Below are 26510 nucleotides of genomic sequence, written 5' to 3' on the forward strand. Positions count from 1 at the left end.
ACCCAGTGTAGTTATCAGTCCTTTTATTAACAGTGAGCAAGCACAAAGTACCAGGGTTTATGTGAGAAAACAAAGTGCTAAAAAAAGAAATGTGTGGAGAAGAAAGGAGTGTTAGACTGTGTGGCCTTTTCAGGTGAGGTGAATTGGTAGCACCCTTAATAAGGCTGTGTGAGGAAGCATCGCCCCTCCTGCACAGCACGCTGGCATAGATTGATGCTGCAAGTGAGTAGCAGATCTGTAATTCATACCCACACATGCACACACTCATGCTCACACAGTGAAGGGACAACGGTGACTGATGAGTGCATCTCCTGAAAACTGACAGCAAGTCTCTGGTGTCCCCAAACGGCGCATTTTTAAAATCTCTGTCTGTTACGACACGATGACTCCAAGCGATGGAAAGCAATCTAAAGCCCCGTCTGAGACGACCCCTTCAGAGCTGGAATCAATGACAACACACCGTGGGATCAGTGTCAAAGAAATGAGATAAAAACTCCATGTGTCTTGTTATCTAATAGATAAAATAAATCTGAGGTAGCCACTGGTGGGGCCACTAGGAGCAAGGAAAGGTGGAGGAGAACCGAAGCAGAGAAAACAAAATCTGATGTGCTAAAACACCAAGCACACACCAAAATATCATATCCAAATCCAAATCTCATTTCCACTGACTTCACTCATCGTCTAAGACTGTAGTAAATAGCAAGGGATGGGAAGAGAGGAGAGTTATGCAGCAGAGCATCTGCAATCTTTGTTCTAAATATAGCCGCTCCTTTTCCCTCTCCCTGCTCTCGGAGGCACTGGATTCACTTAAGTGGATTACTACACAGACTTTTCATCTCCTTTCTGGTTAGTGTTTAATGAAGTTTAGGCAATCATACATCTCAGTTTATGCATTGCTCAGCTAGAGGCAACACCCAGTGTCAGAATGTGGATTGTAAGGTTACAACATAACTAAAAGCCTATATGCATCTGTATTGTTCATGAAAATATTAAAGTGGATCTCCTATACCTTTTTATGTTATTAATAAACAACTATAGTATTCTATTGTGATGAGGGAAAAAAAACACTTCATAATGAAAAGGGATTGCTGCTGAGGATAAGAAGACTTGAAATGGAAGTTTCCTCTTGTACAGCTACAGGTTTAAAGAGATCTTATGGAATAAGATCAAGAATATATATGAATTTGTAACTATAATTTGTGTTTATTTTTCCAATGACAGTATCTTGATCTCCTTCCTTTTTCCATAATATTCACTAATAAATATAACTGTAGATGTTGAATAAATGCTTACTAACCAGCCTAAAAAAACAAACAAAAAGACATACTTTATCTTGGGTAAGATTTAAAGCCTGTGTTTGTTCAGAAACCTTGTAATAATATTGTTTTGTTTATTTCAAAAATGGGGATTTTTCTTTCCATTCCATCCATTCCCTTCATTCTAACCACTGGAGTCCCCAACGCATGTTTCTTTGTCCCCTAAGGGAGTAAAACACAATTAGCAGCTTCTCAAAGTTCTCAGCAGAAATCCAAACAGGCTTAAATTAGCATAGTTATTCTCTGCAGTTTTTTTTTTTTAGAACGACTGTGATTCGACTAATTATATTCCCCATTGCAGTAGGGTTCTAAGATAAATGTTGCCCTGCCTAAATGTAAAGAAAAAGTCCAGTCAGCAAGAAATGATCAATAGATCATTATCTGTACCTAAAACTAATACGTTTGCAATGATTTAATGAATTTAGCATTAATCAGTAAAAAATTAAAAATAATAATTTTCGTCGCAATCACAGAGTTTGGGACCTGTGTTCTGTCAGATGAGCATACCCCGTCAGACCAGCATACCCAAAGTCAATATGCATGAGCAAGACATCAGATTTGTGTTTATCCCTTTAGTTTTGTACAAAAAAAATGACTTTAAATTACCTCAACGGATGTGTATCCCTTTAGTAATGTACAAAAAAAACAATTTAAGGTGAGGTCGCCATACGCTTCAAAAAACACCAAAAAGTAAGTAATTAAATAATTTTTTTTGCACATGACTAAAGGGATACACACCTGTTTTTTAATACAAACTAAAGGGATAAAGTAAAGGAATAAAAGGGGATGAACTAACAGGATAAATGGGTATGCTGGTCCGACAGAACACCAGCCATTCTTGCCCAAATATAGTAACACCTCACTCCTGACTTTCAGCAGTGAAGTCACAGTGCAGTAAGCCTAGCTGTATTCTCACCGCTTTACCTGCAAAATCAATGGAAGCTACTAGACGCATATGCAATAAAAAACAATTATTTAAGCTTTCGAGAGGACCTCACCATTGAAATTCACGAGAGCTATAGTTGAACTGACATTGCCAAAGTGCATGACAGTTGGATGTTGTAATACATCGGGTAAAAGTGAAAAAAAATTTTATTTCTCCTTTCCATTTCATGATCCTCCATGGACGGGTTACTGCGGTCCTGGTCGTTGGATTGCAAACTTGAAGAGGGAGGATTTGCCATTTATTTCTGGCCAGAGAAAAAAAACACCTAATATGTAGCCCACATTTCGAAGACGATTTTTTTCAAGATGATTTGGATAACAGCATGCTGTGACTAACTAAACACCAGATACAGATCTGGGACTTGATCAACAGACGATACCGCACTGTAACATCACAAACCAGTGGGTGGCAGTAGTAGTTCTTTGACAAACATGGATGTCTCTGCTAAAGCGCATTCAAATGAATTTACTCTTAATCAAAAACACACATTTATTGAACAGTATGTAATAAATTAATATTTAAAGCACTTTCAGAAGTTTGAACTTTTATTTAAACAGGCTTCCCAAATCAAAAATATGTTTATAACTATATTTTTTATGTAAAGAAATAAAGTCCAGCTGTGACAAAATACCAAGGAGTTCTCATGCTTGTTTTAAAATAAAGCTGTCTTTATACAAATAGCATTTAGCATTCCTTTTGTTAATTTTATTATTGCTAAAACAATCTGTTTCTTGCATGACTTTGTAAGAATTACTACATGCAAGTAAAGTAAGCCTTGGACGTTTAACTAGATAGGGATCTTGAATCATATTAAAATTTCGTTACCATTAATCTGTCGTGCTGTACCCAGTTTTTTTTATTAATTCCTAAAACCTAGAACTGGACAAAATGCACTGTACACCACTGGTCTCTATTTATTCACTGGATTGCTGATAGAGCAAAAAAACTGAAGAAACCTGCTGCCATTTTGGTACTCCCCATTGTCGCGGAGTCGCGCCATAAAAATGTCTGCAGTGTAATGTAAATACTATAACAATGTAATCAATACATGTATATTACATGTACATCATCAATTCAGCAATTTTAGGGTACCATTAACACATTCATTTTGTTGTAAAGGATTTATATAATATGTTAAATTGCATGATTTATAGACTCCATGGACTTCCTACTGACTATGCAATGTGTTGTGCCTATTTTCTACCATATATTACAATAATGAAACAGCCAGTGTGTGTCCAAGTGGTGAATTTATTTTAAAAGTCTTATGCCCCCCTGAAAATGAGAACAGCATCATTGTTTGATGCTGTATTGTTTACATTCTGACCGGTCTGACTAGGGAGTACCAATATGGTGGCTGGTGACTTCACAGCAACGTGTACTACCAATGGCCTATCAGCAAAGTAAATAAATAAAGATCAGTGGTGTCCACCTGTTCAGGTTAGACTTACTATTACTATCCAAACACACTTGTGTAATAATGAATTCTATGCACCTGGCTGCCTTTTTTTGTGTACTTTTTATTTAGACAATTACAACTGCCTTAAAGGTTTTTAAAAGCACAGTGTAAAAATAGCAATTGTAACCATCTGAAATTTAGAGCAACTGCAACTTTTTTAGCCTTTAGAAGCATTATCTTGCATATTTATGTGCAGAAGAGTTTTTATAAAATGCATACTTAGAACAAAAATATATTTCCTCTTACTGTAATCCTCATCCTTTTCCTCTTAGTGCTACACAGGACAACACAGGTCTGACAGATAGTAAAGGATGGGTCCATTATCATGGTGCAATGAATAATACAGGTCTTCCTGAGAGCTCCTTTTTCACTCATGCCCATGCAACTAGAAGAGTCACAAGCCTCATAGATTTACTGCCCAACGGCCTGATCTGTTTTTCTGCCATTTTTTAAAGAACTGAATTTTTTTTTTTGATAAAACCAGATTTACTAAATCCCTTCAATTCAGTCCGATAATTATATTTTAGATTTTTCCTTACCAACTTAACTAATTGTTCAAGCTGGAAGGAAAAACTTGCATGTTGAAATAGAACTAGCATACGTTTAGGGATTAAAATTTTCCTTTGCTCTCATTCTTTCTGTATAACATCAATTGTTGGCAGTCATGTTTTCTGTTTGTCATGATATTTGCATTAAGTTTTAGCTTTCCAATCTCTTCTCCACAGCTCAGTAATGGAAAAGTCAGTAAAGAAGCCTTATAAAATATTAAAGCCACAATCTCTTAAGTTTTCTGTGTGATCTTGATAGAAAGGCTTTAATCTATTAACTGGCAGATTGTTCATGCTCTCCCCTGCAAGATGAACAGATGTACCGAGCGAATCGGAGAAGGAAATTTGTACCAAATGCCTTTTACTTTTTACAAGAAGCTTGTGTGTGAGTCCAATGTAGAAAAAAAGAAATAACAGGGAATTGTAGACTTAGGGAAGGGTTTAGGGATAGTTATGTCAGGTCTGTTACAGAGAGGATAAAAACTGGCAAGTGTGTGAAAGAGAAACATGTTTGAAAAAATGACACATGGCTAAAAATCCTTCATAAAAACTCAACTCACTGGAAAAACCATGTTGGGAATACAAACATTATCCACGTCCCAACATCCCTTCTATCTGACGTCACTAGCTCCTCTGCGTCCCGCCCAGTTTACAACACAGCTTAAAGACAGCTATTCCCAGTATGTACCAGCCTCAGTAAGAAAAAAACAACACAGGGCAGAAGAAAGACTGAGAAAAACACTGCAACCTTAGCTAAATTTCCCTCCCGCTGCTCTCAGCAGCATGCTGTTACATTACAACATCATTGTGTGCTTTAGCTTACTATTTCTGAACTGCCCTTGAGTTTATGGATCAAGTGGAGCATTTAGTGTGGGAGAAAATGACAGGAAATGTCTGGCCCATTTAACAATAAATTTCCTTGAATACATGTGAGCTGTGCCTAGGAAAAAAATAAAAAAAATAAAGGAGAACCGGGCTGGGTAAGTCAGCAGGGAGCAATTAAAACAAGAAATATTTGAAGATTTAGAAAATTTAGCTGTAAGTTATACAAAACATAAACAGATGCACTTGTTTCTGGGAACTTACCAAATCCAGGAGTGTCGTCTGAAAGGAAACTGACTGAGGTGCATCATGGACCTATCACAGGGAACGCCTGGAGATTGTCCTGGCTTCATTTTGAAGCTGTGTCAGTAATGCCTAAATGCTTGGAGCCCTTCTTCTTCTATTAACTGTAGTTATCTATCTGCAGATCCTGCCCCACGCTATCTGCAGACACCTGAATATGATATTGAGTTCCATAGTTGTGTAAAGTCGTGTCCTGTGATGCATTCAGACCTTTGCTGGAGTCCGGAACTTTTTGCTTCTCTTGTTTGAACCTATGGCATCATTTCAAAAAGCTAAAAGTTGCTTCTTAAAAGGCAATCGTAAAAAAAAATTGTAATAATAAAACTCAGCAGAATCCATCAAAAATACTTAGAAAAACAAAAGGAGAAATTGAAGTAAGAAGACTTGAGCTTTGCAAGAAGTCAGTTTCTAAGTGAGACTGTCAGCAGAACCAACAGGAAGGCGGCCACCCAGCAGGTCCAACTAAGCTCTCCAGCCGCTGCTCTTTTTTCCGTGGGATTCTTCCTGCGAAGGCTAGGAAATTACTGTCCCACATCCACATGGTGAACCGGTTCAGGGACTCATTCTTAGCGTAAACATTCCTTTTCCTGAAAGCCGATGACGCCGGTTGGAGAAGGCAGCCGCAGTCACAGCAGCATGACAGAGCATGTTACACACAGAGAGTCAGTCACACTCACAGGTTCGCTTTCACACTCTTAGCTCTATCACCTCGCCACACCATCTCTTATTTCTTCTTTGTCTGTCTTTTTTTTTCTTTCTACCACTCTGTTCTGCCCTTTCACCATCTCCAAGGGAAAATAAGACTCGGGGAGGAGGAAGGGAGAATAAAAACAGAAAACAGTGAAGCTTCTCTTCAGTTTCTCCCCTACCCTCTGACTCGCTTCTGATCGTCTTCCTCGCCTCTCCTCCCTCCCCCAGTGGGATGTCCCGACTCTCTAATAGGTGTGCCTGTTGTACTCAGTGAGTTAAACCTAATGATCCTCTTAAGGCTTCATTCAGAGGAGCAGGTCTGCACAAACACAATTAGCATGCACAGAGGAGTGTATACAGTAATAAGGACAAGATGCTGACAAACTCTGCTTTTTTTATTACAGCCCCACTTTGTCATGACAGCAACTGGTTCTGTTGTTTATTATGCTTGCCTGGCTTGTTTTTTACGACTCTGAGCAAAAGCCGTCTGTCTCTCTTGTGTCTACATGCCAGCTCGTGAACCATGACATTTCAAACCACATAGCAAACGCAAAATCTTTTCTCTTTTTGATCGTGTAAATGTGTCCAACTGTAAAACATACAGCTGACGCATGTATGATGAAGGCAAGCAGAGGTTTTTATACTGTGGCTTGTTTAGTCTCTAAAAACCAGTTTAACTGGATGCATTCTTACTTACAGCAGCCTCATGAATTAATTGGGTTCTATGTGTTTGGGTTTTGGCCAAAAGGTAACATAAATACACAAATAAGTATCACTGATCAATTTTATGTGGGATTATGTTGTAATCTCTGTTTTTGCCTAAGCAGGTGACTTTGGATGCACTACTCTCTTAGGCAAGGGCATAGGTTTGATTTGAACTTTGGTAGGGACACTATTGGTCTGGTGTCATTGGTGCTATGCAATATGCATGCCCTTTTTTATGCTTGACGTGAGCATCAGTACTGATGAGAGGAATTCATTGTTTAAAGAGAAAAGGAGCATTTTGCTACATTAATAAAAATTGTATAAGTACTACACTCACTAGATGCTGTTTATCAATGTTGAAGTATCACCGGCTCTGATGAATGTGGAATTAGGACTGTTTTCCACTTTGTAAATGGTTTCATTTGAACAACTAAGAGAGAAGGTAAATGCAGTATTTTCTTTTGAAGATATAGAATTGTGCAGAGTTAAACCCCACTCTTATATTTTTACCTACTATGCTCTCTCTGTATCAAGCAAAATAATACATTCATTAAAATAATAACTTCACTATAAAAGTTGAACATCTGGGCTGTAGTTACTCTGTGTAGCCCATTTCATGTATTTTATCTGGGGCTGAAAAAATGAATCATATTAATTGATTATTTGAATATTTGTCAACTAATTTAGTGAGTGATTCATCATTAAATGGAGTATAGAGACTCTAAAACATAATATAAATGTAAAATCTGGCTTTCCCCGACAGAATAACCCACTTAGACCAGTAATCATACCAAAACTGTAAAATAAATTTACGTATAAACATTTTGCAAATAAGATTATAAAATGTTTTTGTCTGTCAATACTTTCCATCCAGAACTCTTCAAGATGAAATATTTTAGTTTCACCTGGTTTAATGTCATTAATAATCTTCTTTAAAGAACCTTTGGCTATCCAATTAATCGAAATAATTAACGACAGACTAAGCGATTTGCAAAATAATTGTTAGTTGCTGTCCTAACTTTATTGTAACATTGCATTTAACATAACATTTCTTACTAAATACATGTGAAGTGGAGATAACATTCAACGAAACAAACATGTTAATCAGCCAAACTATATTAAAATCCATGTGGCATCATTTGTGAGCTCCAAAAGCGATCACAGAATCCAATTACTCCTACTGAAAACAAAACCAAAAAAACCCTTACCTGAAGCCCTGAAGGTTCCAACACTTCTCTCTCAAGCTGTGCTGAAACATTACTGCTTATTGTTTAAGTTCCCTAAATCCAGCCATATCAAATACAAATTGATATTTATATTGTATATAAATAAAAAAGTTGCTCCTTATTTTGTAATTAAAATCATTTAGACATCACCTGAAGCACTGAAGGGCAGCTGCTTCACCTTCAAGCTGCCCTGCATCCTTATAACTGGATATCTGTGTTTACTATATAACCATATAATGTATAAAAGTGTGCTTTTAATATAAAAGCATTAAATGAAACAACCTTTTATATCATTGTATGTTACTTACTGACTGACTGTTAAAATAGATCCTTATGTCTATTTTCTTTTTTAGTGGCATCATCTACAAACTCAACACTAAGAACGGCCAAAATTTATTCAAATATAAAATATCTTATCTGCAATGTAATAATATCCAAAATAAACAGCCAGATTTAAGCATTATTTACCAGACATTAATGTTTGCACTAATTTACTTATAGACTTGTGGAAATCTATGTAAGATAAAATTAAGGTTAATAATGTCCCTCTCTTTGTTCTTGTCTTTATCCTATTTCTAGAAGTAGGAATAGTCAATAAAATAGAACTATTATTACGTGGAACCCTAATTATGCTTTTTAAACAAAAAATAGCAGATGTTTAGGCGCCATCTCTTATTGTTATACTAAAACCTGCTAATAATTATACCTGAACTCCCTCAAAGAGTCATCAAAAAATGAAAACAGTAACAGCAACTTAATATCAGCAGATCAGAAAAAGGAAACCCTCACATTTTCTTTTTTAGTTGGCTGTGGCTAAGAATCAGAAATGTTGATAGCTTACAGCCTTTATTTGTCCATTTTTCTAGCAGTCTTCAGAACTCCTGGCTTAGTTTTATACAAGGAAAAAAAAGGTGTTTTTTTTAGCGTACATGATATTCAGTTTTTTAATTGGGACTAGTTTCATAGCCTAATATTAATTGTAGTAACCGCCGTATTCTAGAATGAAATGTTCAGTTTTGTGCTCCAAGCACACACACATGCACACGGACTGGAAAACAGCCAATCAGGAAGAGAGAAGGCGGAACTTAAGGCAGAACAACCAGTAGCTGCTCAGAACCACAGTCACGTGCGCTGCTACGTTAAAGGGACAGTAGACAGGCAGGCACTCAGACGGAGCTGCTGCTGTACGGAGAGATATTTGTGCCTTCAGTTTGAGCGCGCAGTCAGCGAAGCTGCTAGAGGAAAAGAAGCCACTGCTGCAGCAAAGCTGTATAGTAAATTATAAACATGTTGTTCACATCAAATTATTGGTAGGGACAATTAGGTCGGTTCAAAATTTTGGTAGGGACATGTCCCTATGGTCCCTATGCAAACCTATGCCCATGCTCTTAGGGTGAGTGTAGAATGAGAAGATGCCAAGATAGGACTTCTAAGGTTGTCTCAGTGTGTTTCGCATTCAAAGGCAAAGCTCCAGTGTCTAATCTGAAAGGCAGGATCCAGCACAGCTTCTTGCACACATCCTGCCCGGCATAAACGTCAGCAACTTCTCAACTGCTGCTAACCGTCCCGCCACCTCCCCCGCCGCTATATAATTCTGCTCCTTTCTGTTACACCCGCCATGAGTGGCAGCTGTCGATGAGGTAAACTGAGGGGGAAAATGATTCAGTTTGGGGAATGTTTGAATCAAAGGTATAATGGAGGATTTTCAATTTTTTTTTTAAAAAGACCCACCCTCTCCACTTAAAAAAAAAAAATGCACATGCACAACCCTGTACCCGCTCCCGAGAGGAAACGCCTATTAAACACGTGCAAGAGAATGCACAAGCCCTTTTCTCTCTCTGTTTAAAAGTTGCTGTTTGCATCGCTCATACAAGCTTACTTTCCAAAAGAAGATTTGCAATTATTCCACTATGTCAGACTCACCACTGGTAAGTGAAAATGGGGACAAGCACATAGGAGGCCTTACATGAACCTATCACCAGAATGATTGACAATTAAGAGGACCAGTTATTCTGATTATCCACCCGGGAAAAGAACATCCTCCACTATACCTTTAAAGTAGCTCAGACAGAAGGAAATGACAACGCAAGTAGAACTGACTTGCAAATCAGAGGTTGCCTTTTGCTGGTCTGATGCTTGCGATCTTTTTAAGTTGCCTTTTACTTTTGCATGCCAGCAAATGCTGTTTTACGAGATAAGAAAATGTTCCTGCTATCAAGGTGGAGATGCCTAATGTGTATAGGAATAGATCTTTCCCGATTTAGGATATACTCCAGAGTGGTCTTGAAAAGGACCTTTAAAACTGAGTTTTTCTCTCCACTGTTGCTACAAGCATGCTTAGTGTGAGGGATTGCATTTGAGTAAATGAGTGAATGCAATCAGCTGGTTTTCCTTAGATAGAAAACTTCAAAAGAATCAATTTGACTGTATGATCTGTTTGAACTGTAAAGTGCCTTGAGATGACTTGTGTTGTGAATTGACGCTATATAAATAAACTAAATTGAATTGAATTGAAAAAGCAAAGGTCAACTGACCAAGAGAATATAGCAGCACATACTCTAATCAAAGCTCAGAAGTATCAAGAAAATAGAGGTAATTTAAAAACCCCAAAACACATAAAGAAATCCTGAAATAGATCGTTGAAAGGATGGGCAGTCAGTCAGGTGAACTAAAAACTAGTCAAATGTCATCAAACATCTGTGTGTAAACAAAAAAAAAGCACAATGTCAGTACGAAAAAATGTTAACCAACATATCTCCATAAAAAAACAGCAAAAATGATTTTTTCTTGTTTTTAAGATCAAGTTTTTCTTGACATAAGGTATACACAGTATGTTTCAGAGCAACTGTGTGTGCCCATGTGTGGTATTGCATAACTGCTTTCCCCCTTTGTTCTGCTTAACACTTGTAAGCTGTCACGACACGAGAGGATAGAGGAAAAAAGTCAACTGAGGAAAATTTCAAGCAAGCAAGCAAACAAAGGATAAAGAAAGCAAGTAGGAGGCAGATGCAGGGAAGATGGAGAGAGAAAAAGAAAAGTCATGGTTTGTTTATGCCTGTGTCTTTTGAGCTAGATAAAAGTGAGCGAAGACAAGGAGAGGATAGAGGGATAGAGAGGCAACGGAATAAGGGAAGATTTATGAACAATAAAAGTAAATGCAGCTATGATGGAAGGACGCAGCAGCCTTGAAACAACAATATGTTCCCCAACACAGCTAACTCAATCCAACATTAAAGTCCTGGAACAGTATTAACGTATCATCATCTGTGACCCCTTCTTGTACAGTAAGCACCCCAGCAGTTGTTTCCATCTACAAAATATCGCATCATACTCCAATCAGGGAGCCCTTTTCCATTACATTAGCGGTTTGTCCCTGTAGCCGGGACTCATGCAGGAGGGGACCGGATTACACAGCTACATAACTGTATATCGATTTCATGTGCACTGACATTTAGCAAAGTACTTTTCTTCATTTTTCTGCAGATCGATTGTCCTGAGAATGCAGGATGAACAGCCTCTGCAGGAACTGGTCCAGCTTAGGCCCCCAGCAATACTTGACAGCTGCAACTCCTACTGTTTGCAAAGCAAAACATTTTGTATGAAAAGCTTTACACGACCAAAGCTCTCAAGACAAATAAGATCTTCAACACAAAATCAATACAACTTCTAACGCAACTAATCACATTCTCGAATTCCCGTTCATCAACAAATTAACGTTCGAATAAATCAATCTCATTAAATGCATCTAGAATCTTGAGCCCATGTCAAAAACTCTCAAAAAAATCTTGGGACAAAACTAAGCCCATATGCCATTATTTCCCTGAGGTAGGAAAGCTGCATTTCAGTCTGCATGTTGTTGTTGAAATGCATCAAGCCTGGTCCTCCTCCTTGCCATTCACAGATGGTAATGCAGTGGCATTTCAGAAAAGGTTAACTCATTCCCCCTCTTTCAAATCAGATATTTGTAATTAGATTCCCACATCTAATAGGGACATGGAGGCTTTGAGGGCTATTCTGTAAAATGTGAAGAATGTTTAAGTGGAGAAAAAAATTACTTGATCATTGAGTAGAGAGTTTTTTTTTTTTAACACTGATTTAAAAGTGGGCCAAAAGACAGGAGAATAAGATTAAGTGTTAAAAAAATATATAAATAAATAAAAAACATTACATAACTCAGCATGAGTAGCACTGATGTATGTGGAGAAAATAAGCGGTTCAAATTAACATGAACTTTATCATAAATGAGACACGCATCGAAGTTTATTTTATATCAATCTATAATGTTGGAAAACAGGAATCACAGCTTATTCAGACACTTCACACACAATACATAAGAATAAAAACACGGAGACCTATTTTATGTTATTTTCCTTAATGTTATGGCAAGTTGTTAAAGAGGCATTACAGAGTTTTCCAATGATACTGCCACCTGTGGTGAAAACACACAACTGCAGCATTTTTCTGCTAATTGTTGTAGGTGGCGCTCATACCTCAAAAAAAAATTTTTTTTTTTCTTTTTTCTTTGCTTATTTCACTGTAGAGCTGCCATTGGTGTCTGAGTTTAGCTGGATGCTAGTCACTTAAACAGATTTATTTTTGTCATTTTGTATACAGGAGTGTAAACAAAAAGAAATTTTATTTTAAACAGCTCTAGACAATTTCATTCTTTAAAGTACAGCCTTGAAAAGTAATACAAACACATGACTGTATATTTACAGTTCTAACATTATTAAATTTTTTTTAATATATAAATAAAATAACCCATTTTACACAACATTTCAGTAGTCTAATGGCAGTGGGGAAGAAACTGTTATGGAATCTGCTGGACCTGCATCGGATGCTTCGAAGATACTTCAGAAGAACACTTCTGAGTATCCATAAAAATCCATGTTGAATGTAACACTTTGATTGCTTGCTAGGTTGGACCCATTCAACGTGGACATCACATCCATAGAACAGTGCAGGAATTTCCTACAAATGCATCCAGGGAAATTAGACAGTCATGCCCAAAATCATGCCCAAAGTCTGTCCTCAAAGGCCACTGTCCTGCAGGTTTTATAGGTTTCCTTCCTTTAGCACAGCTGATTCTGAAGATTGCAGTTCAGCAAAAGCCTGTTAATCAGCTATCATTGAAAATCAGTAAATCTGGAGCAGGGAAACCTGTAAAACCTGCAAGTCAGAAGCCCATGAGGACCGACTTTGGGCATGTAATAGAGACAGTAATGCAACTCTGGAGAAGCTAAGAACCCTAACTTAGGTGTGATCATTTGTTGAGATGAGCGGTAGTCATATATTCTTTAAATCTGACCTATTACAGTGGAATGGCAAGATGAGCATTACACTTCTTATAGAAGGCCATGCAGTAATAATTAAGACTCTCTGCAGTTAGTCACAAACCACGGAGGTGACACAGCCAAAACTTCAGAAACAGAATTGGATCCTATTTAGCTAATGGAACTGTCATACCTTGACGATTTTGCCAGTGTATGCCGACGTCCCAGAATCTTCTAAAACCCTGGCATATTCTGAACTTTCTATGTATTTTTTTTTTTCAATTTTGGGCGTATGCATAGAGTATTCACAACAAGACCAGAACTTATGTCCAACGACAGCCTATATTATGCATAACGCACGGCAGCGTACTGCTCATGAAATGTCACAAGCCAGTGTCCTGAGGGGGGCAGCGATGCGCCTGGAGGTGTGCATCCTGCATAAAAATCACAAGAAGAAGATTTTTCTAAACTTAGCAGCCGCTATATTAACCTAGTTCCCTATTACTGCCTGCCAAAAATAAAGGAAAATAAATAATTAAAGGTTTGCAGTCGTAGCAGATTCAGGCACATGTCTTCTAAGAAGTTTATCGGAACTTAGGGAGGATCCATCACATTCACCTCCTTGCTCATCCTACAATTGGAACAGAGTCAAACTGATGTGATCATGTTGATGTTGGAGGAAAGCTAGTATTTATTCCCGTCTCAGCCTTGCTAGATCCTCCATCTCTTGTGGAACGTCTGAGGTCTGGAGGAGTACTGACGGTTTCCTTTTATACCCCCTTTTATACCAACACGCTGCTGAAATGCCAATATACAGTAGCTGTAAGTTAGAAACATGTTCAATGGTTGTCTGAAACATGCCAAATATATCTTCATCGATATGCATTGGAGATAACTTCTTGATAAGTTACACATAAGTTATGCAGAAGTTACTCATAGGTTTTGGATAAGCTAGACACCACGACTTATGAGTAACTTACACTTAACGTATGTCAACAATCAAATAACTTACCTGTAACGAATGGCCAACATATGAGCAAAGGCTCCCATACATCGAGATCTTGACATACTTGCTGTATTTCGACATGTGTCAGTGTGCTCATAACTTATACAAAAATTACCCATAACTTACCCAAAGTACTCCAGCGTTTTTGGCCAATTTTTCGTACGTCGGCATAGGCTGGCTAAATCGTCAAGGTTTGACAGCGCCATAACTTTATAAATATACATTAAATATTTTATTACATCTGCAAGTAAATAGTGTAGATCAAAGCATAATCCAGTTTTAGAAGAGAATATACCTAAATCTAACAGAAAATGTGTGGCAGTGGTGTTATTAAATAATATTTATGAGAACAAAGCCTTCTAAATGTGGTGTAAATTTACAAAAGAATGTAGATGCTAAATGGGGACTTCTAGACTCACCTTTAAATCATGTCGCCTGGGGTAAACAGACCATATCTAAGAGTGACTAAAAAAGTACAAATCCAGTTATCATAAAGTTGAATGAAAGACATTTCACCTTAGTTATGTGACATGTGTTTGGCATTGTGTCTATTCCCTAAAGAAAGAAAAGAAAGAAAAAAAAAACTGCATTGCATTTTTTATTAAAATAAGAGGGGGTAAACAGAAATTAGTTAATTTCTTTAACACAGTAGTTCAGAGGTCACAGATCAGGCGACTGCGGCCCGAATCCGGACCCAGCTGCTGGCTAATCTGGACCCAACCTGATTTAGAACATTTATAAATTACAGCATGTTGTCGACAATGTCTAACTTTACTTTCTGTGCTTCTCCTGTTAATATGGTAAAGCCGTCCAAGTGCCGGGACCCGGCTACACGTGATACAAATTAGCCAATGAGCTGTGTCAGTTTGAGTCACTGCTGGGAGCTATTTTTAGACACAGCAAGCAAACCTGTGGCAAGCCGGGCAGTGGGAAAGAAGGAGAAGATGTTAAGAAAAAGAAAGCACAGAAAATGTTGACTGCTGGAAGAAATGCAGTGAACTAGTGAAATAAAAGTGATATGATGCACTCAAACATGACCCTGCACCTTCTGACTATGTTTGGCTCACCCTGCTGCTGTGAAGCAGGATTCTCCACCATGAACATAATCAAAAATAAATATCGACCCAGGCTCAAAATAAGCCCCTTGATATGTGCTTGAGAATGGCTTTGTCGCCATTCAAACCCAGGTTTAAAAGCCTTGCAGGGCAGCAAAAAGCCCACTTCTCTCATTAAGCCATAAAAAAGGAAAAAAAAAAAAAAAACTGTCAGTTCAGGTTTTTTATAAAATATGTGAATCAGGAATTTGTCTATATACCGAACTGAATTATTGTTGTTCTCTACTTCAAAAAACACTTCAGATTTTAAAATGGAAAAATTTTCAATTTTTTTTATTTAAAAATTCAGTATATAACATGGATGCATAAAAACCTGCTTTTTATTTCAGTGTTAAATTCTGTTTAAAGTAACAGATATAATTAAAAATGTCTCTGTACCTTTACTGGTTGATGATTTTCTATATTATAACCCCACTGATTTTTGATTGGTTACCCCTACAGTAGTTGTTCACAACAAACTGATAATCGAATAAACTGTAATCTAAAGTTATAGAGACGGGTTAAATCTGATTCATATATTTCCACATAAGTGCATAAATCCACATAAGTTTCTTGAAAAATTGTATTTTTTCTGTATTAAAAACGTCATACTAGAAGAAGAAGTAAAATCTAACATTTATCAATCAGCTCAACTGGATTACAGGCTACAATCTGTGCCAAATAGCTTCATTAATACAGAGATAAAACCCACTATGACAAACTATGATATGCACTGCGAGTGTTGCATAAGGCAGTTGTTCTCATAGCAGGTGCGGAAGGGAATGTACTGAAATATCAGTGGTTCATTACCACGGGCAAACTTCACTCTAACACCATCTGGTAATAGTGGCTCTTATGAACGGTTGACATAATCAGCGTCATTCTTTTTCATGATAACTTTATAGCCATACAATGCAGCAGGAGGAATCATAACTTTTCCTCTGTAAAGAGGACAGTTCACAGAGAGTGTCTAGTGTGTTGTTGCATTTCTTAGGAAGCTTCAAGATCACAGCCTTTGGAGCAGTATCTTTGGTATTCCACAGGCTTGGCTAACAAGTGTTTGCTATGTTTGGGTAAATTGAGAACAATATTAAAAATATGTTCCCCTTCATAGAAAGAAAGATCTATTTATGAGACATTATATAACAATAAGTACACATTCATTTAAACAGGGAACTTAAAACTTTTCATATCAATTTTACTGCCAAATAAGCCGCAATTAAAAAAGGTGGCTGTATTTAAACAGCATATTTTCAAGGATGGACATTTTAATATGTATATTAAATTTAAAGTAGTAAATATATAAAGTGCGAAAGCTAAATGAAAGGAAATGAAAATGGTACAAATCAGGGAAACAATTTTGCTAATTCAATTTAAAAAGTGAATGTCATACAAATATAATATGAACAGACAGATAATCTTGATGCCCATGGTCTCAGAGTTGGTTGGCCTCTTGCAAGAATTTTAGCATCAGTGCAGTATGGCCTTGAGAGGATCATGCTTTGCTCTGCAGAGGTGCTTAAGTATTGCTGCATCTGTTTTGTCCAAGCTACCTCTTGACAGTCCTCCATAGAATCTCTGTGGCCTTTAGATCACAGCAGTTTGCAGGCCATTTTTGCAGAGTAATGTAAAGGACATTTAACTAGTTCTCGTAGTTTCTCACAGGGAAGCATGAAGTGCTATAACATTTCCCGCTTGACTGCTCTGATGTCTTTGGGTGTTATAAAGACTGAAACAACACAGCAGACAACATGGCTTCCCCAACTGATCACTGACTTAAACTTGCACTGTACCTATCACATCTTAGATTTCCTGCCTTTCCCTCAAAACTCTTAGATCATGATTTCAAATTAAAATACACCTAAAAAAAAAGGTATTTGGACTGCAGAGCAACACTCCTGTCATTTTTCTCCTTTGCCCAAGAAAGGCATGAGGCTTTGCGTCTGGTTCAGGAAAGCAATGTGGCATTTGTTCTAGATAGTTGTGTTGGTGTGTTTAGAAGCATTGACAATTCCATCAGTTTGTCTGGGCAGTCACAGCTCAAAATATTCTTTGAATTTCGAGTATTTCAGTTGGAAGTTGAGAAACAATGGGTGATGATTTGAGCCCAGATGCTATATATTTATTGAATTAGTATAGTACAGCAATTTGGGCTATACTATTAGTAATAGTATACTATTACAAATATATATCTTTCCATTCCCTGTGTATTTCACACATGGCTAATCAAAAACAGTATTTGTAAGGCTACCCTGAAGGACCTAAACTTTCTCAAGAACAGTCTGCCCTGTCCCTTCTTGTAGATGACTTCACAGTTGTGTCTCCAGTCCAGTCGATCATTCAGGTATTTGTTGTCCTCCACCATCATGGTTCTCACAGTTTTGTCTGCACTAGGTTTGTTGAAGCAGGTGAATTCAACTCCACGAAGATAAGCATACAGGTGCTGGTCATAAAATTAGAATATCATGAAAAAGTAGATTGATTTCAGTAATTCCATTTAAAAAGTGAAACTTGTATATTATATTCATACATTACATACAAACTCATATATTTCAGATGTTTATTTTGTTTAATTTTGATGATTACAAATGACAACAAATGAAAATCTCAAATTCATCATATCAGAAAATTAGAATATTGTGAAAAGGTTCAAAATTGATGGCCCCTGGTGCCACACTCTAATCAGCTAATTAACTCAAACCACCTGCAAAAGCCTTTAAATGGTCTTTCAGTCTAGTTCTATAGGCTACACAATCATGGGGAAGACTGCTGACTTGACAGTTGTCCAAAAGACGACCATCGACACCTTGCACAAGGAGGGCAAGACACAAAAGGTCATCGCTAAAGAGGCTGGCTGTTCACAGAGCTCAGTGTCCAAGCACATTAATAGAGAGGCGAAGGGAAGGAAAAGATGTGGTCGAAAAAAGTGTACAAGCAAGAGAGATAACCGCACCCTGGAGAGGATTGTGAAACAAAACCCATTCAAAAATGTGGGGGAGATTCACAAAGAGTGGACTGCAGCTGGAGTGAGTGCTTCAAGAACCACCACACACAGACGTATGAAAGACATGGGTTTCTGCTGTCGCATTCCTTGTGTCAAGCCACTCTTGAACCACAGACAGCGTCAGAAGCGTCTTGCCTGGGCTAAAGAGAAACAGGACTGGACTGCTGGTGAGTGGTCCAAAGTCATGTTCTCTGATGAAAGTAAATTTTGCATTTCCTTTGGAAATCAAGGTCCCAGAGTCTGGAGGAAAAGAAGAGAGGCACTTCATCCACGTTGCTTGAAGTCCAGTGTAAAGTTTCCACAGTCAGTGATGGTTTGGGGTGCCATGTCATCTGCTGGTGTTGGTCCATTGTGTTTTCTGAGGTCCAGGGTCAACGCAGCCACATACCAGGAAGTTTTAGAGCACTTCATGCTTCCTGCAGCTGACCAACTTTTTGGAGATGCAGATTTCATTTTCCAACAGGACTTGGCACCTGCACACAGTGCCAAAGCTACCAGTACCTGGTTGAAGGACCATGGTATCCCTGTTCTTAATTGGCCAGCAAACTCTCCTGACCTTAACCCCATAGAAAATCTATGGGGTATTGTGAAGAAGAAGATGCAATACACCAGACCCAACAATTCAGAAGAGCTAAAAGCCACTATTAGAGCAACCTGGGCTATCATAACACCTGAGCAGTGCCACAGACTGATCGACTCCATGCCACGCCGCATTGCTGCAGTAATACAGGCCAAAGGAGGCCCAACTAAATACTGAGTGCTGTACATGCTCATACTTTTCATGTTCATACTTTTCAGTTGGCCAACATTTCTATAAATCCTTTGTTTTTATTGGTCTTCAGTAATATTCTAATTTTCTGATATGATGAATTTGAGATTTTCATTTGTTGTCATTTGTAATCATCAAAATTAAACAAAATAAACATCTGAAATATATGAGTTTGTATGTAATGTATGAATATAATATACAAGTTTCACTTTTTAAATGGAATTACTGCAATCAATCTATTTTTTCATGATATTCTAATTTTATGACCAGCACCTGTACTTCAGGGGCATTGATAGCCGCTTGTTTACTTGGGCTAACCAGATGTAAATCTCTCAAGGACGTTCACCAGTGGGACGTAGAATTAACAGATTTTCCTTTTGAAATCTATTCAAGGCTGAATCACGGGAAAAGCAAAAACTTTAACAGATTTAAAAATCTATTCTAATAGGGGTTTGCATAGAAAGTGACTTCTAATTTATATAAAACATTAATGAAGTCAAATAAATATAACCAGACAGGTTATTTATATTACACTAATGAAAATATCAATTACTTTCAATAATTCTGCATAACCCAGACATTCTGTATGGAGTCACTAAACACTTCCTGTACATATGTTTTCAAAACAAGCAGTTACTGCAGACTGGAATTATTGCATTGCTGGTATTCCATAGTTTGACGTCACAGCACTTAGAGACGTGTTGACATATGAGACGCAGTGACAGGCAACAAGCTGCAGAATTTTTTTTTTTAAATGTCATTGTTTAATGAAAAATAAAGGAATTTTATACAAGAAACATTAAAACAACTTTATAATTTTTTTTGCACAGGTTTATGAGAAATTGGTGCTTACGATAAAAATTTTGCACTGGTATTAATTAAAGGCTTTGCTATTGTTTTTACTATTTGATACACAGATTGAAAACAGTTCAAAAGTATCTAATACTTTAAATCATAAATTGTTTTGGCTATGTGAACCACAGTGGAACATTTCTTCAGTTCTTATGCAGTGAAGCATTTGTTGAAATTTTGTTCAGCCTCATTAACTTTTTGGCAGTGAAACTTCTGGATGGGATAGGGTGGTGACCCTACTCCTCGTTTACAAGCTGTCAGAGTATAGGCTAAAGATGACAATGATTATCAAGTGTTCTGTCAATTGCCAGCATTGTGCTGTGAATCAGCTGCCATCAGAGCGTAAATGCTCCTCTGCACACTTGAATGAGAGCTTTGTGCCTGGGCCATCAAATTAAGCTCAACCACTCACGCGGTAGGGGTGAGGGCATTTTGGAAGCCTGACACGACAGGAGCACTCTAGTTAGAGCATCATGAATTTTCACTTCTCACCAGTCAGTTTTTTTTTTGTCTGTATTAATATTTAGGGCTTCATTATTGGTCCAACAGCCTACTGCAGATAAAGTAACAAATACTAAATACAGATACGCATCTGAATATATATATAAAAAAAAAAAAAAATACAGTACATTTTTGTAAAAATGAAAAACCTGTATATTCCATAGATTCATTGGATACAGAGTAATATTCCTTTTAAACATGATGGTCAATTTTTAAACATTTCTTAACCATTGCAGCAGCATTCATACAATAGAAACTCAAGACCTAAAACTGAAAGTATTGTAAGGTGAACCAGCATTTCTCTGCAGAAATAGTCTCAAGATTAGCTTGAATCAAATTCGTATATCATCGTATGTAATGTATTTATAAAATATATTATCTTCTCTATACATCTAAAAATGATGCACCGAGTTTGGTTATTTTGTTAAAACAAGTTTTTTTCTTTGTTTTCATGAGTATCAATGCATCTAATAATGTAATTTTGTTTGTAAATGAAAACTTGTGATAAATGTGGTAGATTAAAACTGGATCAGATTACATTTTCTGGCCCATTAGTTCTCCTGGTACATATTAATCACATCCATTATAGCTTTGTACAATAAACTATTCGGGCCAAATTTCCTGGTGTTTCATCTGTTGTAGTTGTCATGTTTCATATTTCAGGACATTGCTTTTCGCCAAAAGGATGCAACAGATGTAAAGAAATGGTTGAACAAAACATTTTAATTAATGTGCTGCACAAAATAATGTTTGTATAACATGAGCCATTAAATAACCCACACAACCTCCATTTCTTACCATAGTTGCTGCTGTTGCTCAACAGCTCCAAAAATAGACTTTTCCTGCATTGCACCATTGTCGTGTCACTGTTGTTGCCAAAGCGCTTGACTGGCTTCCCCTGGACTGTCTGACTAGTCTGAACCTTAATCGCAGCACTGGATGAACTTAGTGCACATTTTGGTGTGATTAGCTGTTCCTCTAAGGAATTATACCACCCAAGGATGACCTGCAGTGATCCGTTGATTATCTTGAGCTCAAAAGAAAAACATATTTCATGGATCATAATGAGTAAGGGCTTAGAGCATTGGGAACCAGCTCTGGGTTGTTTGTCTTTTAGATTAGGATTTCTTATTTAGAGCTTTAGGGGTACTAAAACAGAAATAAAGATAACCATAGGGTTCGCTACATTTTATTAGATTTATGTGGGCATAAAACTGATGCAATCTTTACAATGCATTTTTAGTTTTATTTATTTATTTCCTTTCTCACACAGGGATTCTTTGAGTGTATTTTAATTTCTGCTTTACTGGTGGGATAATTATTTAAACTGAATGAAGATAGCTGTGTGAAATGTTCTTAAATGTCTGATGCAATTATTTCAGTGATTACAATTGAAACATTGTTAATTAACGTGTGTCACTGTCTTTCACAGGAGGGCCCAGTAGCTCCATAGTATGTGTGTTAATCTTTTTTCAGTGACAAGATTCCTTAATATGACACTCTGATGATTGAAATCTTTCCAATCTATGTTTCCCAAATGCAGAATAATGCAGTTCCAAATAAGCTGCCAAGAAACTACAGTATTACACTGGACATTTCTTATAAGGCTTTTTAGAAAACAGTCAAGATATAATTTAATTGACATACATGAAGAATCCAATTAAAAATTCCACAAAGCAATTAGTACTGCAGATTTCTTCTGTGCATTTGTTTGAATATTCCATGCATGGTATATATTTGTATCTTTATAGCATTAGGTGCCAAAAGAGGTTACAACAGGTTGTATAATTAGTTGTGAGTAGGGGTGTGGGAAATAATCGTTTTGGCGATATATCATGATATTTGTCTGCCCAATATAATATCGATCTTTCACTTCTTAGTATCGATTTAAAAAAATATATGGTTACATAAAACATTGATGGGAAAATGGGCTACCTCTGCACCACCACTCTGGCAGATAGCGCTGTGGAGCCCTTTAACTGTGCGTGCAGCAACAAATCTGTATTTGAGGCAGTCACAGTGGAAGAAAACCCCAAACAACATGGATAATAATACCTAATCAATATTTTCTGATGAAAATATACAGCACTTGCTGTTTTATCTCATCATTTGATTTTGATAGCTGGGGAAAATATGGCAATATATAGTGATACTGTAATATCGTGATAATATCGTATCAAGACCCAAGTATCACAACATGTATCGAATCGCAACACTCATGCCAATACTCACCTCTAGTTGTGAGTAGAGTAGAATGTGGCATCAAGCTCTTTTAATCTACTCTTGGGAGAGTGAGAGGGAAAAAAGCAACATGTATGCATAGTCTAAATTTTAGACATCCAGCTTCCAAAAGATATAAACTTTAAAAAGTTTATATCTTGAAATACTCCAACAGATACCTGGAGAAATATCAGATATCTCTGTTTAAAAATGCAAATTTCTGGGAACAGCTAAGACACTGAGAATAACTCTCAAGCTCCCAGGCCTCTGGTAGAGGAACAAAACATTGCCCTAATCTCCTCCACCTTGTTAACAAATAAAATGTAAAATCTGTTACAGTCGTCACGTGTAAAACCGACAAAAATGGCACTGAAGGCAAAAAGCTTTATGAATATTATAAAAAAAAATTTTTTGTTTATCTTCACCAGGTTTTAAAATAAGCAGATCTAGCTTGTTTTATCATGTCACTGAGACATGCAATCTTTTTTTTTTTTTTTTGTGATCTGTGCACTTCCAGATTTGTGACTTTCCACTGGCATCTATCATTATGACACAATCTCCCGAATAAGGAAATGTCCTCATTTAATCCCGGCTGTGATTTGTTTTTTGAAGATAATATTTTAAGTTGCCACCAAGTCCAGTATAGACTCAAAGTGATCACTGAAGGATTATATGCAGGGGCGGATCTAGAAAAATATTTATGGGGTGGCAAGAGGGGGGCAGGAATTTTTTAGGGGTGGCAACATATGGCATTTGTTTACACTGAAATTAATCACAGTTATCACAGTTTGGTGATAATAGTATGTACAGTACTAGTGTTTCATGTGAAACAGTTCATATTAATAATACATCGTACAATGTGATCTCACTTAATAGGAGATAGAAGAATGATAACACTACTTCTAGAGGGGCCTTATGACAGGAAAGGTATTAAGGTAAGACAAAGGTGCTGAGTCGCAGATGTGTGAGATTGACTGTCAGAGAGGCAGCTTTGCAGCATTTGTACAAGAAGAAACTATAGAAAGAAAAAGTTACCCATCAGAGATCTATGGACTGAGCTGCACTAAAGTGAGCAGAACTACACAGTAGAAATAAATGGGTCAAGGCACCCAAACAAGGTACTGGACATCTATGTAATGTTTACTCTGAACACAGATTTACCCCATTTGTTCCTCAGTAACTTGACATACAGCAGTTAAGGCAACATGAAAGGGACATTTCATGCATGTAAATATGCTGTAGATAGAGCTGCATATGGAGGACCAACTCTGCCATATTTAGAAATAAATACAGAAATAAATAAACGCTCAATAAATAAATAAGCATACAATTAATTGCCACCAAAAATACAATCAACAAATAAATGTAATTAGAAATTATATTATAATGGCAGGCAGAAATGTAAAAAGGGCAGGCAGAAAGAAATAGCGGCGAAGAAATAACTAGGGTAAAAAATACAAAGGAAGAATAAAAGAGACAAAAATATGATAACATGCACATAAATAAATACTTAAAAATATAAGTAATAAAAAAATGAAGTTGAAGATAATAAATGACAAAAAAATAAATAAGGTAAATATTAAAAAGGCAAAGAAATAAAGAAGCCAATTAAAAGAGTTATAAACCTTTATGACTAGCTGTATAATTTAATTTCTACTTACATTTATTTGTTGTTTGTGTTTTTGGTGGCAAATAATTGTATGCTTATTTATTTATTAAGCATTTATTTATTTCTGTATTTATTTTTAAATATGGCAGAGTTGGTCCTCCATACTGCTGTATCAACAAATCAACAAAAAGGCGGGTTCTGTGTGTTACATCAAAATCTCCACAAATCTGAAAAGAAGCAACATAAAAAATACATTTTGCTTGTGAGTAGGTTCATACAGGTAATTTCTGGATAGTTTCATATTATATATACAAAAAAAGAAACAACAACACTGCTTCATATTAAGCAGGATTCACACCAGTATCACGTTTTTAACTTTTAACACTTTTGGTTTTATTAAAGGAAATATCAGATTTTCTCAGAAGCCAAAACAAAATGTAGCAGCTCTGTAAAGGCTCACCAGAGAGCATAACATAAAGTTAACATGACTATAACAGCTGAATGCAGCGATTTCCATGTTGCTCAGCAAAACGCTTCACAACTTTATTTAGATCCAATGCCTTTGTGCATTTTGATTTGAGTTCAACCAAACTTGATCGTCTCTTTTCTGTCATAGTTGACCGCAAATATGTCTTTATGAGCCTGAGACGTCGGGCCTAACTAACATCATAGATAGAGAAATAACGTTCTGCAACCTGATTTTATCATCTCAAAATCAGCATTGCAGCTATGCTAGCAACATTGTGCTTTCATTATGATTTAATTTCTCGATAGATAGTTAATCAATTTTTACCAGTTTCATCCCGTTTCTCCTCTCCCCATCACCCCTGGCTCCCTCGCTTTGCCCCATTCGGTTTTCAAAACAATCAGTCTCAGTCGTTCTCGCGTCATCTCGTGCTGCATTCACTGCAGTCCGACATTGGAAATTAGCGGTCATAATTCTCAAAAGATCCATAATTTATAAGCCTCGCCACCCCTACCGCCAACTGGGGTGGCAGCTGGGGTGGCAGCTGGGGTGGCAAGGCTGTCATTTAGGGTGGCATTTGCCACCCTATGCCACCCCAGTAGATCCGCCTATGATTACATGCAAGAGTCAGGATTATTGTATACCACATCATGGCCAGGCTGAAACAGATCAAGTTAGAAAAGCTTGCAACAGCAATCTGGTTTACAATGCACTTTGTAAAACCTTATTATGAGAGCAAGGGTCAATAAACACATTAAAATAAACACAAAAAAGATACAACACAAGTACATCCAGAACATGCACCTCATGTATGTCAAATCCAAAAATAAGAAAATAGTCCAAAATATGGAGTTTTTAATGTGTTGCACAGAAACATGTTACTTAAAGTGCAATAAGTCCATGATTGAAAAAAACTCAGTTGCTACAGGACAAGAAGAGTCATTAACATGAAAATCAAAATCCCAAACCAAAAGTTGAACAAATTTATAATCGTGGATAGAAAGTCAGAACATGCATCACTTAAAAACTCATGTGTAGGACGAGGTTTCTGGAAATAAGAACCAAAAAACGGAGTTAAAGTTTCCAACCTTTAAAATCAAAAGTTCAAAAGAATGAATGACTGTAGATTCCCTTGTGTCTATAGAAAGTTTTCCAACTTTGGCAAATCTGACTCCCCTTGTTGGGTCCCAGCCATAGAGCAGTGTGCAGGGCACAGCTCATTCCGATGTACATATTACTGTTCCCTTTCCCAGGTCTCAGTCAGAGCCATAACATCAAGATGCTCCTTTAAGAATAATTAATTTAGAAAGAATGCCTCATTTGTGATGAAGAGCACATAGTGTATAGACTGAGCATGGAAAACCGAAGATGACATGTGCCAAAGCTCCAACACTGTGCATGTGGCTCCACATCAACAGCTTACAGGATGTGCAGATGGAATCCAGGCTCCATAAAATACTTGACAAGAAGGAAAGAAATGATCAGAAGAAACAGGATGATGAGGATAAAGGAGGAGTGTAGAGACAAGGGCATATGGTTACTCCCAGTCCAGTCATAGACAAAAATCCTTCACAGGTACAATACTGTAAATCTGGACCAAGCGGCAACCAGGGATGAGTGACCATGATGCTTCCTTTGCCGGTGATGCAAGCCAATCCGCAATCCCTTTTTCCTCCTGCCCCTGCCACCATGTTCTTCTAC

The 26510-nt window shown here is 37.1% G+C and overlaps 1 protein-coding gene across 4 annotated transcripts in view; it reads right to left on the bottom strand.

The window, feature by feature from the left end:
• Positions 1 to 26510, bottom strand: part of pde4d (phosphodiesterase 4D, cAMP-specific) — a 287037-nt gene that overhangs the window by 63152 nt on the left and 197375 nt on the right. Inside the window, exon 1 of one of the 4 annotated variants that reach the window (XM_038281466.1) lies at positions 5356 to 6314. The exons of the other annotated variants lie outside the window; for them this stretch is intronic. Within the exon in view, the coding sequence (XP_038137394.1) occupies positions 5356 to 5444 (89 nt within the window). The 5' untranslated portion in view covers positions 5445 to 6314. Of the gene's footprint in view, positions 1 to 5355; positions 6315 to 26510 lie in introns of those variants that run through there. 4 annotated transcript variants of the gene reach the window in all.

This window comes from Cyprinodon tularosa, unplaced genomic scaffold (genome assembly GCF_016077235.1).
Source record: "Cyprinodon tularosa strain WSP-4 unplaced genomic scaffold, ASM1607723v1 ctg171, whole genome shotgun sequence".
In the NCBI taxonomy this organism is placed as follows: Eukaryota; Metazoa; Chordata; class Actinopteri; order Cyprinodontiformes; family Cyprinodontidae; genus Cyprinodon; species Cyprinodon tularosa.